Source organism: Gamsiella multidivaricata (assembly GCF_025024155.1).
Source record: "Gamsiella multidivaricata strain RSA 2152 chromosome Unknown BC939scaffold_1, whole genome shotgun sequence".
In the NCBI taxonomy this organism is placed as follows: Eukaryota; Fungi; Mortierellomycota; class Mortierellomycetes; order Mortierellales; family Mortierellaceae; genus Gamsiella; species Gamsiella multidivaricata.
In genome coordinates, this window is record NW_026251709.1 from 592888 (window position 1) to 610599 (window position 17712).

Here is a 17712-nt window from a genome sequence, read left to right on the forward strand (position 1 = left end):
CCGTTTTTCTGTCCCATTTCCTTTTGTAGCCATTCGAAGGAGGATGGGCTCTTTGATTAGGATCAACGGTCCTAATCGAAGGATATGAGTTGGATCGCACCACTGAGCAAACAGGAAAAACAATCCGACGTGTCGAGCAATCCAATGGTTTCTAGCCCGACAAGTCGCGCATTGACACGCCTCCCAGTCTCTGGAGTGTGTGGGGGCAAGAAGGAAGGGGAGGAGGCGCGTAAGGGTCCATCTGGAAAAGACCGTCCATCCAAAAAAGGACGTCCATCCTAAAAAAAAAAAAGGGCCAATAGGGAATAGAGGGAATAGAGGGAATAGAGGGAAATTGGGCGCTTTTTTTTCTCTCTTCCTCCTCTCTCTTTCCGCTCCTCCACCCGCAGCCCTTTCCGTCGCCCATCACTCATCAGTCAACAATGATGTTCCTGCTCAGGATCTGATGACCCCACAGAAAGCATCATCTCTGGAAACCCCCGCCCCACCCCGAACCCCCCTGCGCCTGAACCACAAGTGTCCTTTGCCGTACCTTGTCTCTGTCTGCCGCATAGAAGCGTATGTCATCGTCACAGCGGAACATTGTTTTTCTATCGCATGCAGGGACAGCGAACCTCCTCCGCCTCCCCCAGGGTACACTGTTTAGCATTGGGGTGCACATTTTGTATTCTCCCGCAAGACGTCCATCCATCCCCCGGTGTCTAGCACCCTGACGGGGTCTTTTGGCCCTTCGAGCTCCAATGCCTTGATCCAGCCCAATTAACGTCATTATCTTCTATTCCACAGTATCTCCTTTTTTTTTTTTTTTTTTTTTTTTTTTTCCTCCACAACGCTCTGCCTTGCACACACTCTACTCCGCACCAGCAATGGACCTTATCCACAGACTTAGACGATCTATATCGCATCGACCTCGCCATTTGTTCGACCTGCCGGACGAGATCTTGTGTATGATCTTTGAATACTGCTGCCAGGACCTGGACTTCTTACTTTGGAGCTGTCCCCTTGTCACGCTCGAGAACCAGTTCTGCCACGATTGTTTTCACTGCACCCTCTGCCATGGCCCTGTCCCACAGATACACCGAGCCAATCACAGGCGCCGTCAGCACGGACTGTCCATATCCTCAATATCGGGGACATCATCAACAACATCGAGAGAAACCGCAGGGAATTTGTCATCCGAAGGAAGCAACAGCAGCCATACACACGACAGGGGCCATCCACTAGAAAACATCGCGCTGAAAAAGAGGAGAAAACGATTCCACAACACAATAGTATATGGCAACAGCAGCAGGACCGATCGGTTTACCATTGATTTACAGCGGCACGAGACACGAGGGGCACAGCCATGTCCGAGGAACGGAAATCGTCCATGGTGCCAGCACCTCCAGCAGCAGCATTCGACCCGGATACCCCTTCTATCGCGTATCTTCCCGCGGTTCATATCACGTTCAGGCTGGCGTTCGTTCCCCAGTCTTACTTTTAGGCGCCTTCTACTGCGACCGTTTGATCATCTCACTTTGATATCGTCGTCTATGGGATCTACCCATTCTTCCGCAAAACTCTCTCTTCATGAACTTGTGCATCGCCTGGAGGGCTTATTCTCATTTATCTCGCCCGCAGATGAACAGTACCTTGAGGAGCAGCCAGAGTCTGGGCCGCAGCAGGTCAGTCCGTCCAGCTCCCCAGCTTCAGCAACAATATCCAGCGTATCCGAACTGCCAAATGGCCATAGCTCCAGCTCCAATCCTTTCCATGGCAGCAATCTTCACAGGCGGAGAACAGTAACCTTGGACACGCATTCCACCAATGTATCCAGGGGCTCTTCCATGAGCGGAACAAGAGGTAATGCAGGATCTATACGGGCGCCGACATCTCAGAGTCATGGCGACGGCGCTGAGCCATTTGATTCATTTTCTGAGAGCAGCTCCGACAATGACGAGGACAGGGATGACTTTGACAGCTCGATCCATCTTGCAGCACCTTTCCAACTTTTGCTTGTCAGCAGGCGAATCGCCAATGCAGCCGTCAAGACCTTGTGGCGCGACGTTGTCTTTCACGGCCAGGATCCGTACCAGATACGGTCGCTATTGACAATGCTTTCAATGGGAGACGGTTTATCGGACGGTTCTTCTGATCTTGGTCGCCATTCTTCCGGCCTGGGAAATCTCGAGGAGGTGGACGAAGCGGAGGAGTCAGAAGGTCAGGAGGATGAACGGATTAATCAAGCACAGGACACAGCTAGGAGGTGTGGAGTAGAGATGAAAGCTAAACCATCAGGAAGCAAGGTTTGCCATTCCGAGCATGGATCATACCAACGAACACCTCCTGGACAGACCAATCGTGAGCACGGGGCGAAGTTGGCCTGGGCCGAATCTTGGAACAAGTCGCTGAAGCAATTCTCGAGATCCCAAGAGGTTTCAGGTGTTCGTGGCTCTACCACCGAGACCGCAGCCAAGGGTCCAACTCACACTACCAGTAAGCGAGCAACACCTGGTGAAGAGTGGAGTCGTTTCTCTAAATCATCGAGCGCCAGGCAACAAACCGGCCTTTGTAGTTCGAATCGTGGTCAAGGACATATATCTCCTATGGCAAGAGATCGGGCGTCAGGGATGCGATCGCGTGAGCCAAGATGGCCTTATCGGCGTTACATTCGGCGAGTGGTGCTGAACTTTGCGCACCCGCATGCTTCTCCGCACATGCTCGTCCAGGCTCTCGAATGTCTCCGCTCGCGTTGCCCGGATCAGATTCTTGCGCTGGATTTGCATGCCAACGAAAAGATGCGGGATGCAGGATTGGAAAAATCTGAGGAACTAGAGCGACTGTTCGGCTCAGGACTCTCGAAGCTGCGCTATCTGAGGTTACAGGGAGGATTCGTGGACAATCAGTTGCTGTGCGCATTGATCAAGGGTTTAGGCGCGCCTAAACCTGACCCTACAGACCACAGCGACCACAGCGACCACAGCGACCACAGTAATCACAGCAACCACAGCAACCACAGCAACCACAGCATTGGCATGCAAAATACGGACCGCGCTTTACCATCTATCCCATCTTCATATCCCAGTCCCCCATGCCGTCTCTCCCAGGTGTTTTTAGGCCCAGGATCAATCACGGACACGGCGATCGAGAAGCTTATTGCAGCTGCAGGATTATCTCTCGAGGTCTTTGCAGTCACCAGTTGCGTAGATGTAGGAGGAGGCGCGCTGGCGGATTTACTAACAAAGTGTCCAAAGTTGCGTGTACTGGGAGTCCATTGTTCGCTCGCCCGCGACAAAGAACTACTGGAAGGATTGGGCATCGAGGTCGATCTTCCAGCTGCAGGCACCATGCTTCCTGAAATGGGTGAGCAATCAGGCTTAGCATACGGCGCCAGCAGCAACCCCAACGGCGGATCTGCTCCACCAAGAATTACTAGAAAGACCATTGTTGCACCACTGGAAAGATTGGAGCTGGGAATAGTGAAGTTGACAGGAGCTGGAGTTACGGAAATCTTGAAAGGCACCTGCAATACGCTACGGTTCTTAGTTCTGGAATCGCAGCATTTTAGCGAAGAACTCCTGGAAGACGTTATCTCACCATTTTGCACGCAACTGGAAGGGCTTTATTTTGACGACCCGGATCAGATTCAAAAACATCAACAACAGATGCAGGGTTTAGGATTCAGTGCTGGCCGTCGTGGATCCCATCGCCCGAATTGTCACTTTGAGTTTGGTCGATCACGGAGAACGTTTTATTCGGACCCAAATCGCCAGTATCAGCAGCCATCGACGCCGCCTCCATCACCACACCAGCGTTCGTTCAACCGCCAACATCCGAACCAGTTCTTGGGAACAGAGGCCATGGAGCAACAAATTTCGAGTCGATCGAAGCCGACATCTAAAGTGAGCGCATGGCTCGGGGAGACAAGCACAGACGAATGGATCACGTATGGCGACTGTGCACTATGGACAAGTGCGGCATCACCAAGTATTTCGTTCGAGAATGGAGATGTGAACTCGGGTAATATGGGACTCCGCGACCATCATCCCCGCTGGCAGCCTTTGCCATTGCACCATGCCTATCACAGTCCAGCATTCATGTCGACTATAACCAATCCCTCTCGATCTGGTGTACAGAGAGGACTCAACCCACTGAACAACGCGTATGTGGGTGACTATGACCATATACTGGAACGGTTCCGGGTCACACACGCGACTATCGAGAATCTGCTACATACGTTAAGACGCCTTGAAGCCTTCACTGTGATGCAGATGGACTTCATTCTGGAGAGTCAGGGACTGTCGGAGTGGAATATACTGATGCAGCAGGACGAGATCTGGGTACAGAGCATAGGATTCCGGGCACTACAGCCGTTTTACTTGTGCCTCTTCCTGAGCACCATCTATTTCGGAACATTGCGATGGTGAACAAAATAAAGCTTCGTCCATAAAAGGAAATCAATTGTGTTTAAAGCACGGCTGCAGTGTTTGCATGGCATCCCTGACCAACAGAACAGTAATGGGCGACACTCAGGACTCGGAGGCGATCTCAGCATACCTCACAGACCTGCAGGACCAGGTCCGTGCACCGTCGCCACCGCTTGCGGCTGCAGTTCGTGTCCTCGCGGAGCCATTGTCCTTCCTCGGTCTCCTGCCCAGTCGTGCTGACACAAATGGGACCACGAGAGAATCATTCCCACATTGGGCTGGACCTGTTCAGCAAACGGCCTCCAAGCAGCTGTACTTTATCCAGCACCTCCTCCCCAACCACCTTGACTTTATTCTCGATAACATCACGTTGGACTGGCTGAGCGCACTGCCTTCAGCACAGCAGACGGCCTTGTTCGACACGTACTTTATCCCAGCACTGTCACGCCAACAAAACGCCTGGAATGCATTGGTGGCCGTGATGTCCTTACAGACCCTTGTGAACAGGATCAATTCCCGGTTCAGCGAGAACCATTCGTTCTTCAACAAGACTGTCCTGCGTCTGCTTCGGAGACTGGTAGAAACGTACTCGTTAGCGGATTTCTGCCAGGGTTGCTCAGCCTTCGGACAGATGGATTACAGTTCAGGAGGCACTGGCGGGCCAACATTGGATATAACAGCCTGGGACACATTCCTGTCAAAGTTGTTTTCGGTCCCTACCAGGATCGCGAACGCATTTGGAGTGTCGCTCAAAAATGAAATCGAGGAATGTTTTCAGGAGGTAGTGTTCATCCAGCGGCAGACTGCACAATTACAGCGCTGTCTGGAGAGTATAGGGGATATGGAGCAAGGGTTGCAGAACCAGTATGCTAGAGCACTTGCGATCGTCGTTGCGAAACTCTTGCGCCTGGGTTATGGAAGTGAGTGCGCAACAGCTTTGTTTTCATTGTTGCCTGTCTTGAGAAGGTTACCAACCAAAATATATCTGTTTATCTGTTTCTCGGTACATTAGGGATCTTGGTCGAATTGGTGGTATCTGTACTTTGGGGTTCAAGTGTGAGCACTGTAGCGTCAGGATGGAAACTGGTATTATCACACACGTCTTCACCAGGGACAACACAGCTTTTTCTCACAGCATTAATGGATTATCTCGACAAAAATCAGCTGGATTTCAATAGTGGTGACAATCTACTTCGTCAACATCGTCCGCAGGATACGATATCGGAGGATCAAAAACTCGAAGCCGTGCAAAGAGGAGCGAACCTACTGATATCGATTGGATTTGGAGCTGAAGAGAAGAACAACGGGATGGTTGGAGAGGTGTTGCTACAGGGACGGGTCTTTGGTCTTGGCGCGCTGCGCATGTTGATCTGCATTCAGAGTGGCTGGCCCACAGGTGTGCGGTCGAATAAAGGTACGTGTCGATCCGTACCTTGATTTTTGAGTTGCCACATCACTGGGAGACATTGCTGACTCGATCGTTGCGCTGCTTAGATTCGGTTCTGGCGCAGACTTTCAAGAGATCCCTGGAAATTTGGTCCGATTCTATACTTGTTAACCATTCATCCGTCGAGTATCAGAGATGTAGGGGGGGGTTTTTTTCCGCTCCACAGGTCAGGAATGCGATTCTTGTCGAGAAATACATTCGTTTCTGACATCTTTGTGTTTTCTTAATAGACATTTCGTATCAAGTTCTGCTCATGCTTGGATATCTCGACCATAAAGTGATATTCGAGATGGATTTGATACCCATGTTCGGTGCTGGCATGACCGGTTGGCTCGAAATAGAGGATTTCAAAAAGAAACAGATCGCACTGGCAAGTCTACATGTCTGCACCATTGATTAAGAAGGTATTTATTTAGTGCGCTTGTTCCTGACACTGTTGTTTCGATTTGATAATTTAGGTGGTCGCGGAGGAGTTTTCGCGGATCGTGGATACGATTGGGTCACCGGCAGATTTTGACCTGAATAATGAGGATAAGGACGTTCGGCTCGGCCGATCCCTTGTTCGCCTCAAGGACGGTGCCAAGCCGTACAACCCTACCACGCTTCCATCTTTCAACACTATTGGGGGCCCCGGTACAGAAAAAGACGTAGCTGAAGGAACATCGACGACGCCGACTGTTACCCAAGGATTCTTGCTACAAGAGGATTCCGACGATGAAGAAGACCCAGACGCGATTGAGGGTCCCTATTCCAAAGCCGCGAGGGCAAGGAAAGACAGTAGTGACGAGAGTAGTGATGAAGAAGACGACTTGAAGCCCTATGAGATGGAGTACGAGTCAGATCCGGATGAAGATGCTGGATCGGTCAAGAAAGCCAAGGTCGCAGTGCCAGTCTACCTGCGCGATCTGGTATCCTATATCCGAGCGAGTGAAGATCGCGACAAGACCGAAATTGGACTGAAGAATGCTGCTGAGCTGATTCGGCGCAAGGTTGGCAGTCTGGAATTGGGTAAGTCGCATTGTCCTGAGATGTTCAAGCTCTATGTGCGCTCCAAATTTGATCCGCAGGCTTGCGCTAACGGAACGGGCTATTTATTATCATTCTTAGAGGAATACGCAGAAGAATTGGCCAGGTCACTGGTTCTATTGCAGGATAATTTTGACTTGCCCGGTTTCTACAGATCCAGAGAAAATTCATTGATAGCCCTGATTGTAACTTCACCTGTCTTGGTTGCAGGGTAAGGACCTTTTGGGAATCATCCGCAAGCAGGCTAATGGTTCTCTTCTGATTGATGCTGATCCATTCCTTTTTCCGCGTTTATCGTAGGGTGTTGACGCAGGAATTTTACGCGCGAAAGAACTCGATGGGGCAGCGACTAAATATTTTGACCGCTCTAGCGCTTGGTGCACAGGAGCTGTCAGGGTCTGATCGTCCTCCAGCAGTATCCTCATCAACATCAGCAAAGAATGTCTCAAGGTCACTTCCCAAGAAGTCCGAGATACCCACCGCTGTTGCAGTTCAGAAGCCGTCGTTCGATTCAATCACATCAAGTATTTCCATGGAACGAACGCGTCGCTTTTCTCAAAAGTCGCATATCGAGGCGAGTCGTCCAGCACCCAAGGCCAATGCGTTCTCAAACGTAGCACCGATCTTTTTAGGTGGACTACTTGGACGTTGGGGCGGTAACCGCGGTGCAGGAATGGAACGTGGATATGACGCGTTGAAAAAGGCACCAGTGATAGTCCTCAAGAAGTTTGTGATCACTCTCGGCGTTTTGGTTCATTATGCAGGTACGATGTGGGTCTTTGATGCGCAAGGTTTTATTAAATTCGTCTATATTTCATGCTAACAAACAAGATATTATTTTTCTACAGGTACTTCACCGCATCTAATTCCTATCACTAGGGAACTGTTTCAGTTCTTGCTTGCACTTCGATATCATAATCCACCGGCCCAAGCAACTCCAGGACCGATACCAGGAGCAGCAGCCACTACTGCAAGTCTGACAGGATCAGTATTTTCAACACCTTCGCTGACCTCTCTGAGACTGCCGGGCGACGTTGGGGTCGCGACCAGACTTTCATCTACAGGCGCTGGAGGCTCATTGTCAGCACTGTCTTCAGGGTCGTTGCCCTACAATCCTGACCTGGTAGAAAGCATCCTCTTCGATCTCCTGATTTTGCTGACACCATCGACACAGACACTATCGGATCAGCTTCTTATGCATGAATTTTATGCAGAGATTATGGAGTGCCAGCAGTGGGCAATGGAGCTATGGGAGGTGTACAAGCTTGAACAAGGCAGTGGGGAGAAGGCAAGGATGTACTGCGCGGCATTACTGCAGCGGTCATTTGAACTCTTGGAAGTGCACATGTAATAAAACACGCGCTTTGCTTCCCGAGACAAATAAGGTTTTTAGCATTCAAGGAGGGGATACATTACCGCTAAAAATATGTTCAACCATGCGTTCAGCCCCCCTCAGGAGTTGGGGAAACGGTGCTTTCCCCCTCCCTGCACATCGCTGCAGATGTGCTCTCATCCCGCGTCATAACAAACGATTACTATTTCAAAGTCGATGTAGACTTCGCCCTCTTTTTCTTGATTCTTCTCATTCCACCTTTCTTACCCTCTTTCAGCCGGCGTCATACCAAACTGCTCACGCCGCGTGCCTTCTTTGTCTGTTCCTGACCTCATAAACAGTGTTCACTCGTCGCTTCTGCACACGCTTGACTCCTCATTCGATCGAATAGCACATACCACACACCACAGAACACAACCACACCATGGAGCCACCATTGCCTCAACCGCCTGCCAGCGAAACCTCTCAGTTCTACAGCTCGGCCACCCGTCCCGTCCGTGTCGGTTCCTTGCTCCTCCAATCTGTCGCCGTTACAGTACCAACGTTCTCAAAGGAACTCGACCTGGGATCGATAGCCAACCCTCAGAAACACTCGACCATCAAGCAATATCTCTTTGCGTCTCTTCTTTTCAAGCCCCTCGCTGCACTCTTACTCGACTGCTTCTCGTTGGTATTCTTGTCCGCATGGGTCAGGGGCTCGGTTGGCAAGGGCAACAGTTCTGGACTTGTTATCTATGCCCTGGCAACAACTGGATCGTTGGCGATTGTGGCCTATGGAGGATGGAGGGCGAGTCAGGTGCTGAAAAAGGGGCATATCCAGGCCATCTTTGTGAACAGGGAGGCCTACCGATGGGTGTGTCTGAAGAGTCGGGATAGGTTCTTCTTCTTCGAGAGGGTCGGACAAGGATATGGACAAAGGGATGCACTTGCTTTCTTTGCTTGGTTCACACTCCGCGGTAAGGATCATGTTTACTCGCAAGGAAAAAAGAAAAAAAGAAAAAAGAAAAAAAAAGCTGGGTTATTAGTGTTCTCGGCAACAGGATTCACTAAATGTCATTGGGCTGTATATTTAATTCTCGGAAGCATAGATTGGATGCAACATTTGCTTTGCGACCTGCCTCGTCTCGTCATCAACTCGACTATTCTCGCCCAGGTCGCCCACCAGCGTTCGTTGATCAGCAGAGGTGAGGCTCCAACGTTGAACCTTCCAGAACTGAGCACGATCACACATTTGGCATTGGCGCTCAACATCATACTTCAGGTCTGCAACTTGGTTCAGTTCCTGGGCGCCTTGGTCGTCCTGCTCCTTGTGCGCATGGGCAAATTGGTAGCGCTGAGAAAGGACGAGCACCTCCATACGTACTGCCAGAGGAATCTGAACGTCAGGTAAGCAACATGCGGATCGCTCGTGCCACACAGAGTACTTACACAGTGCCATTGGACTAACTCCCTGAAACATCTGTCCTGGATTTACATATAGAATCGTCCGCCTTTACAAACTCGCCAAATCGGGAACAACAGCACCGCTTCGGGAGAACAATCAACTGGAGCAGCAGATGAATCAATACAGAATGGATGAAGAGGGCGGGATTGATCTCTCGCTTGCAGCACTGGCTTGGGACACCGAGACTCAGGACGATCATGTTGATTACAACCACTATGCGTACAGACCAAGGCCTATGACGAACACTCCGTCCTCACGTACGGGACAGCCTGCAATGGAAGATAGAAGAGGGTTCTATGATGATGAGAGGATAGAGATGACGGAAAAATTGCCATCGTCGCTTTCTTCGCCAGCCCCGGTACCGGGGACGTTCTCGTATGCGCAGATGCAGCATTTGGAGCTGCAACGACAAAAATATGGCGACAATAAGGAGCTGTACGAGACCATGGAATGGAGGCCGTCAGCATCGAATCCTGGGGGCCAGAGTCAGCCTGGTAATCACTTGCAGAGTCAATACGCTCCACCAATGACAGGGAGCGGCACGTCGGGAGGATCATATGCACCGCAGCCGGGAGGATCATATGCATCGCAGCCAGGAGTGGTCTCACCGCCCATCTCACCAAAGCCATAGTAGCAGGTAAATTGGAAACGAAATAAAATCTGCTACAAACCCCCCCTGACCATTGATATATTCGGTGTATCACGTATCATGTTCAGGTGCTCCAGATTTCCAGGGGCGTAAAGTGAGCGTTTTGTCGGTACTCTTTTTGTATTTGAACTCTCGACTATGCTGCGCCGTACTCCAAACCAAAACGCTGCGAATGACTGTGGCGATGCATTGGAAGATGCTTGTCTTTTTATCTTTTTTTTTCCTCCCACTTTCCACCACTTCAGCATATTTCCCAGTTTCCCAACAATGCGACGACCAGCAACCGTCTTTGAGATACCCCACCTGTTGGACGCAATATGCGACAATCTCTCAGGGCGCGATACCTGGAACTGCTACCGCTGCAGCAGGTCCTGGCGGCTCCTCTTCGACATCTACCGCTACAGGCACATCCGCTTCGCCAATTTGAACTCTTCGCAAACATGGTATATTCTCCATCACAGCCATCAAATCCAGGACCTCCAAATCGATCTCTTGGATGGGGGACTCCTCCTCAATTCTGGTTGTACAAACCTCTGGAAATTGGTCTGCGTCGATTTCGGATACGCAAAAACGGCCGAGGAGTACTACGAATTCGAGGATTATTACAACATCCATCCGAGGGGCCCTGAATTGATCGACTCCTCTATCAATGCCCTGGGTCTCATCGCCAGGAACCCGAAACTGGAACACTTGGAGGTGAGGCATCCATCTCTCACACATCGGATGCAGGTCCTCAACGGTTCGATCCTCAGAGCCCTCTCGACCCATTCTTCCTTGACGACGATTATCCTCGAGGTTCAGTTAAGCAGCTTGCAGGCCGCATTGTTCTTGAACCACCTCCCCGAGGGCATCGTCGATCTGCAACTATGGACAGAACAAACCCGTTCGGATCTTCACGAATACCATTTCTGGGACGCACGCTTTCTTGCTCCCAATACAAGGCATCTCACCGCTCTTCGCAGCCTGGCTTTGGTGGGCACGATGCCCTGCACAAGAGAAAGCCTGGTGGTCAAATTCCTGAGACGATGTCCCGCCCTTGAGGTGATCACCGTACCGTACATCCTCACCCGCAACTATGATGATCTAGCCTGTACGCTGAGGATATACTGTCCAAAACTCCATACACTCAATCAAGCGATCGCGTGCAGGCTCTATCTTTGTGGGACCAAGATCAGGCGGCTACTGGGAGGCTTCGCGTACGGCGCGCCGCGGGAGTTGTGGTTGGGGACCGTGTGTTTGAACGAGGACTTTTGGGGCACGGATCGCGACTTTTTATGGGTGCTGCTCAATAGGTCCAGGGCTGCGGAAACACTTGAGGTGCTGAGGATGTGTTCACAGTTGCGTGGGTGGATGGAGGTCCCACAGATGTTGCGTTATTGTAGCAACCTGCGAGAACTCTCTGTGGAGAGCGACCAGAACCGGGACGATGGGGTCGAGCTTTCGGATGTGGTTGCGTCTCTGAGCGGGCCTTGGGAGTGTTGGGCGACGTTGGAGATCCTGCGGCTCGATATCGTCACGACGCCTCCTGTCTTGGACGAGATAGAAGTAGAGTCTGTGGCCGAGTCAGAGGCAAGTTCAGGGGCAGAGTCAGAGGCAGAGTCAGAGGCCGAGTCAGAGGTAGAGTCAGAGGTAGAGTCAGAGGTAGAGTCAGAGGCAAGTTCAGAGGCAAGTTCAGAGGCGGACCTTGGTCGAGGCTATTATGGTCGACGGAGCGAAGAGCAGTGGTGTACATTGCGCTATATAGGTCGCCTGTTTGAGCGTCTGCATTTGCTTCCAAAGCTGACAGTTCTGGAGTTGAACTGGAAGTCCAGCTGTTCTGGAGAGGATCCGATACCATTGGAAACGGCCCTCGCCTACGTGAATGAGTATCTAGCAGAGCGGGGTACGGCACTGATGACAAAAAAGGACGTGGAGTGGATGGGGTTAGGCTGGCCAACGTTCGAGGAGATCCGTCGGGATGCGGAGCTATGGACAATGTGCGAGGTCGCTGCTACAGAGAGGACTGGTTGCGAGTTTTATTACTATCCTTCTAGATCGGATGTTGAGGAATTCGAGGACGAGATCGAGGAGGAAGAGGAGGAAGAGGAAGAAGAGGAGGGATGCCAGGATATGGATGCGCCGTGGCGGCTGAATCGAAAGCGGTACAATAAGGAAGGAGTGATGCACTGTCGAAGGTCGCTGAGGAATAGTCCGACCTGGTTCCGGACACGATCAATACACTAACTCTTTCGGCCCTTTTTTATTATAATAAATGCCCCTCAAATGAACATCACTCGTTCCACCGAAGGCGAGCCTCTACGGCCCTGTCATCAGAAGTGTCTTCCGTGATGTTGATCCCGTGTTTGTTCAGCAACTTTTTTTGCTCGCCTGCCAAAGAGAGAAAGAAGCCGCCTTCCGCTGTGCAGCACCATCCCCCATCAAGGCGTCTGAGCTGCTTCCAATGTTCCAGAATCCAGGCCAACTCTCTCTCGTTCACCTCCTCTCTCCCGGGCCAGAGCTTGAATTTCTTCAGCTTGACCGAGCCAGCCATCAGTTCCAGACCTGCATCCAGACAGAATGGGAGTGGAACTTTCAAAGCACTGCCCATTGAACCCCATATAGTGTCGAATTTAGAGAGCATATCCAGGACACGCAGCTCCCTGAGCGCAGCCAGCTGCCTGTAAATGCCGCGACATTGTTGGATTTCCTTTGCTGAAAGTTGGTTTCTAAACTGGCCACGTTCAACAACATCCATATCAATGAAAACCGTCAGCTCCTTCAGCCCATGGCAGACCCACGGCTCACCCTCAAGGATGTGCGAAGCAAAGATAGTTTCAGCGCTGAACCGCTCCAGCCTTGGGAATGACGTGAGAACCTTGATCGCCCATTTGCCAGCATTGCCTAGGTAGCACAAGTCGATCGACTGCATGGTCGCAAAGTGTTGGTCCATAAGCAGCTCCAGTGTCCTGGGCCCAAGTCCTGACAGGTGATAGTCCAGAACACGAAAGGGTTGCTTGGCAACCTGTAGCAGTCTGAAATGGCTCTCCTCTGGTATATTGATTCCAGCGGCTTTGAATGTTATCGAATCAAGATCTGGCCATTTGGATTCGATATACAAGGCACAGAATTCAGCGTGGGGAAAGCCCCTTCCATATGTGGGTCTCCAAAGCAGGGTCTGGAGTGCTGGGCATTGGCAAATGAGCAGGTGGAGTTGGTCAGTGCCGCTTAAGGATGCCATGTTGATTAGGGTGAGTTCCTGGAGTCTCGGAAACCGAACTCCCGCCCCCGTCATCGCTGAAAGCTCTGTCTGTGTCTTTGTAGCGTCCGCGGGCAAAAGTAGCGAGACCGATGGGTCAAATTCGATCCTAGCCAAAGTCAGCTTCTCCAGTTGCTCGCATATCTCCCAGAACGCCTTCGAATGCTCCACAGGGATTTTGCAACCACTCATACTCAGCGATCGCAGGTTCCGACTTTGTGTGCAGTCCAAGAGGGGGCTCCACATCCGCTGTTTTGGGTGGCCTTTTGTGTATTTTGACTCCCAATTGACTAGCACGAGCGATCGCAAATGACCAGAATTTCGTCGGATCATCCGTTTGCAGCTTTTCCAGTGCTGTCTCATGTTGCACGTCATATACGATGGTATACCTTCCATAGCGATGAACTCAAGCCGGCTGCAAGCCTCTCCTAGCAGCAACGGAATGAGGGAGTTTTGGTGGTGGATTGTGAGCGACCTTATCCAGGGTGTCTTGTCCAGAAGGTCGATTAGCGCTTCATCCTGCTGCTCTTTTTCAGTCTTCTCTGAGCAGGAGAGAAAGGCGGGAAGAGGGTCGAGGCTGATGGACCGTGCAAAGGGTGCACTGTCGTGGTCGATGTTGCAGGGCCGTCCGAAATGAAGGTTCCGCCAGACCAGAGGTGCGAACGAGGCATACAAGGGTCTCGAGACTGCAGACAAGGCGAGGACAGCGGATGCATCGAGGTGCCACGATATCCTGAGGACAAGCTCCGGAAGGGACAGTACGAAGACCGCGACTCCTGTCATTGGTGGTTCTGTGTCGTTTATTTTGGCTGCCACTGTTGTTCGTAACGGTGTCTGTGGTGGCGATAAGCGTCGCCGCGTTTATGGGGGGGGGGGTGAGAAAGGGACGAAATCACCGTGCTCATGATGGAATAGAAATGGCGCCATGCAGTCACAGCTTGAATTGCTTTACTAGACGAGTTAGCTTACTATATCACCCTCCTGGATATCCTGGTCAAGCGCACAGCATTCTCCGCAACTCTGCTTGTCCAGCTCATTCTCATCTCGTTCAAAAATCTGACAGCCATCCGTGTTGATTCCGCGTTCGGCTAGCCATTTATGATGTCTTCCTGCCCGAAGGAAATTATCCTGGACAAAGTGCGTCTTTCCCGGCGCCGTGCGCCATGCCCCTCTGATAGCCTTCAGCGCCTTCATATGATCGACCATCCAGACCAACTCCCGCCGGTGCACCACGTGCTTGCCACCCCAGAAGCTAATCTTCTGTAACCTGCGCAAGCTCGCCAATTCGTCCAGACCGGCTTCCAATCGCATCGGGAGTGCTGTGAGAGAATATTGCGGGTGGTTCGAGCCCGATATTGGCTGGCCGTTCGTATACAAACAGGGATACAAAATCAGCATATCCAGGTTACGCAACTCCCGTAGGGTAGCCAATTGCTTGAAGACGGCTCGACATTGTCGATGTTCCTCCTCCGTTAGCCTGCGGTTGGGTGCGTTGTCGGGAAAGCCCATATTAATAAAAACGTCCAGTTCTTGCAGTCCCAGGCACACCCACGGCTTCATGTTTTTAAGGAACTGTTGCGCGTGTAAAACATTTGCTTTAAGCAGTTTCAGATTCGGACAGCTCGTGAGAACTTCTAACGCCCAGTCATTACTCACTTCCTCGCGGTTGTAAATAATGATGGTCTCAAGGGTGGAAAAATGGTGTGCCTTCAACAAGTCGAATGCCTCAGTCTGGGTCCAGGCAACGCATAAATTGAGGCAACGAAGTGGTATCTTGGCCGCTCGCAGAAACTGTGTGTACTGCTCATCAGTGAACCGGTCACTGTGGCTCATGATTATAATCGAGTCCAATTTTGGCCATGTGCCCGCTGCAAAGTGATGATAAAACTCCGTAGTTGGTGTTTCACACGTAGAGTAGATGCTCCAGGTCAAGCTTTGGAGTTCTGGACATTGGGCGATAAGCAAGTTGACGATCTGGAGCTGGTCGTAGCGCGGGAATTTTATCACAGTGAGTTCCTTTAGTCGTGGAAATCGAGTTGTCGGGAGGAGATGGGTCGACTGCACGGGTGTGCTTTCCGTTGGCGTTGGCGTCGGCGCGAGATGTGTTCCATTAGTTGCCGTAGGTTCGTTATCCGCCCTGTTCAGGCTATTCCTGGTCGGTCGCAGCGGTAAATCGAAGCTGGTATGATCCATGTACAGAGTCTCGAGGCGCTCACAGACCTTCCAAAATGCTTCTAAATGCTTTCCGCGGATAGCACAGTTCTCAAGGCGCAGCGATCGTAAATTCCAGGCCCGGGTGCATCGCAAGATCGGGTTCCAGACTGGTCGACCATACTGGGCCTTCTTATCGGGACTATAGAACCAATCGACCAATGTTAGGGACCGTAGGTGGGTTCGATTCCGCATCATCATCAACTTGCAGCTGTCCCAGTGCTCTGCTACGTGGTTCTTCTTTTCGTCCAGAGATAGTCCTGCGATCGTTATCGATTCGAGTTGTTGACAGACCATTCCAAGTTGCAGCGGCAGAGTTGCGTCCTGGTTGTTGATCGTCAACGACCTGACCCACGGAGCGTTGCTCTGAAAGGTCTCCAAAAATGGATTTCTCGGCTCCTGTCCACCACCGTCGGCTGTACGGTCGGGGGCGGAGACATCAGTCGCGGCGACGTGGGTCAAGATTTTGAAGGATCTTGCGAGTGGCGCCTGTTCGGGATCAAGTCTGCATGGGGTCCCGAAATGAAGGTCTCTCCATACGAGGGGCGCAAAGACGCTGTAGAAGGATCTGCAGACATAGGAGCAGACCCAAACATCGGCTGCATTGAGATAGAAGGCCACCTGGAGTAAGATTTCTGGAAGGTCGAGTGCGCGCGTCATGGTTGTTGTCGGTGTCACTATGGTTGTTGCTGTTGGCATATCTGTCGGTGTCGCTATTGCTATCGTTGCTGGCGTTGCTGTTATCGTGTGCGCCATGAAATGAGAGAGAGGGCCAGTGAGATTTTATATTGTCCTGCTGCGGCAATTTACAAAAGAGTTCATGACTCATGTGCTATATGCACCATATACACGTTCCAGAACAGCGACACGCTCAATGCGCGTCCGTTAGGAGGACAATGGTAATGACGAACCTTTGAATACCATCGTCCCTTTGTCCTCTCTATAGACGCCGCAGCCTAGACTATGTCACTCTCTCTTTATCTGCTACATTCTCTGTTGACCACTTCGAATCAATCCGTATCTACTTTTTGGCGTAGATAAATAGAAGGTAGGATCCGAACCTTTTCTTTTATAAGGCGCACTATAACTCACTTCTTTCTCCCTTTACCTCATTTCTCCGTGCAGCCAAATTCCTCGCGATGAAGGTCTATTTTGTCCGTGCAATTCCCTTCATCCCTTGAGAACCATAATAAAATCGGTCGATCAGGCTCTTGCGCTGTAGCTGACAGAAACTGCGATTGGGGTCAACTCCATGGATAGGAGCTGCTGTTTGGATGACAACGCAGCGAGATGGCACAAGTAGGCGATGGGAAAGCTGCTGTGGAAAACAGGGAGAGAACATGCATGACAATAAGGTTCACGCCGCCACCAGCCTAAAGATGCACAGATCGACTATTGAGTTTCGTGTATAGAAAGTTAGATATTTTATTCAGCTCAACGTTCGTATCCCAGGGTATTGTCATGGCCGAAGTTAACCTCAGCCGACGGAACGATGGTCAGTAATAAAAAAAATCAGTCTTACCATGTCATTCGCTTTGTTGCGGAACGAGCACTTCTTGAGCGATACTAGCGATTCCTTCCTCTAATTGATCGCTAGTGCACCTGGATCAAATGCCTTCGTTACAAACAGCCGGGGCTACTCAAGGCCAAGGTCAGATCTGTAAATAATATGGACCTGAATACGGTATGCATTTTTTTCCTGAATGTAGACGGACTGTAGGCCTCTCAGAACTCGATCCTCCAGCGGACCAATTGAGACCAAAAGCATAGGATATGTGAACAGTGTGGAGGATCGACGAAGTATTTGATGCGTGCCGACCCTTGGATATCTGACTGGGCTGTGTATGTCAACGAACCGGGTTGTATCCAATCGAATGCGTGAGGCGGTGCCAGTTCTCTGTACGAGAGGAATGAGGAATGAGGAATGAGGAATGAGGAATGAGGAATGAGGAATGAGGAAT

The 17712-nt window shown here is 51.0% G+C and overlaps 6 protein-coding genes across 6 annotated transcripts; 4 read left to right on the forward strand and 2 right to left on the reverse strand.

The window, feature by feature from the left end:
- Nucleotides 1-445: 445 nt before the first annotated feature.
- On the forward strand, nt 446-4406 carry BC939DRAFT_472295 (uncharacterized protein; the record flags this gene model as incomplete). The annotated part of the gene is made up of 3 exons (XM_051558262.1): nt 446-558; nt 972-1098; nt 1629-4406. 3 exons carry the CDS (start codon nt 446-448, stop codon nt 4404-4406), a joined length of 3018 nt encoding a protein of 1005 aa, XP_051417848.1.
- A 91-nt stretch (nt 4407-4497) lies between these two features.
- BC939DRAFT_498108 (telomere length regulation protein-domain-containing protein) lies at nt 4498-8230 on the forward strand (the record flags this gene model as incomplete). The annotated part of the gene is made up of 8 exons (XM_051559774.1): nt 4498-5326; nt 5419-5820; nt 5901-5990; nt 6084-6235; nt 6312-6861; nt 6961-7090; nt 7180-7643; nt 7728-8230. The coding sequence occupies 8 exons, from the start codon at nt 4498-4500 to the stop codon at nt 8228-8230; spliced, it is 3120 nt and encodes a 1039-aa protein (XP_051417849.1).
- Nucleotides 8231-8347: 117 nt separating this feature from the next.
- BC939DRAFT_4196 (uncharacterized protein) lies at nt 8348-10117 on the forward strand. The gene is made up of 4 exons (XM_051553062.1): nt 8348-9168; nt 9301-9396; nt 9474-9598; nt 9693-10117. Exons 1-4 carry the CDS (start codon nt 8637-8639, stop codon nt 9789-9791), a joined length of 852 nt encoding a protein of 283 aa, XP_051417850.1. The 5' UTR covers nt 8348-8636; the 3' UTR covers nt 9792-10117.
- Nucleotides 10118-10572: 455 nt separating this feature from the next.
- BC939DRAFT_498110 (uncharacterized protein) lies at nt 10573-12528 on the forward strand (the record flags this gene model as incomplete). Its single annotated transcript, XM_051559775.1, has 1 exon — nt 10573-12528. One exon carries the CDS (start codon nt 10573-10575, stop codon nt 12526-12528), a length of 1956 nt encoding a protein of 651 aa, XP_051417851.1.
- A 46-nt stretch (nt 12529-12574) lies between these two features.
- BC939DRAFT_472299 (uncharacterized protein) lies at nt 12575-13522 on the reverse strand (the record flags this gene model as incomplete). The annotated part of the gene is made up of 1 exon (XM_051558263.1): nt 12575-13522. One exon carries the CDS (start codon nt 13520-13522, stop codon nt 12575-12577), a length of 948 nt encoding a protein of 315 aa, XP_051417852.1.
- An 889-nt stretch (nt 13523-14411) lies between these two features.
- Nucleotides 14412-16786, reverse strand: BC939DRAFT_4188 (uncharacterized protein). The gene is made up of 2 exons (XM_051553042.1): nt 16663-16786; nt 14412-16488 (listed from the first exon to the last, which is right to left on the reverse strand). Exons 1-2 carry the CDS (start codon nt 16673-16675, stop codon nt 14501-14503), a joined length of 2001 nt encoding a protein of 666 aa, XP_051417853.1. The 5' UTR covers nt 16676-16786; the 3' UTR covers nt 14412-14500.
- Between the last annotated feature and the right edge of the window lie 926 nt (nt 16787-17712).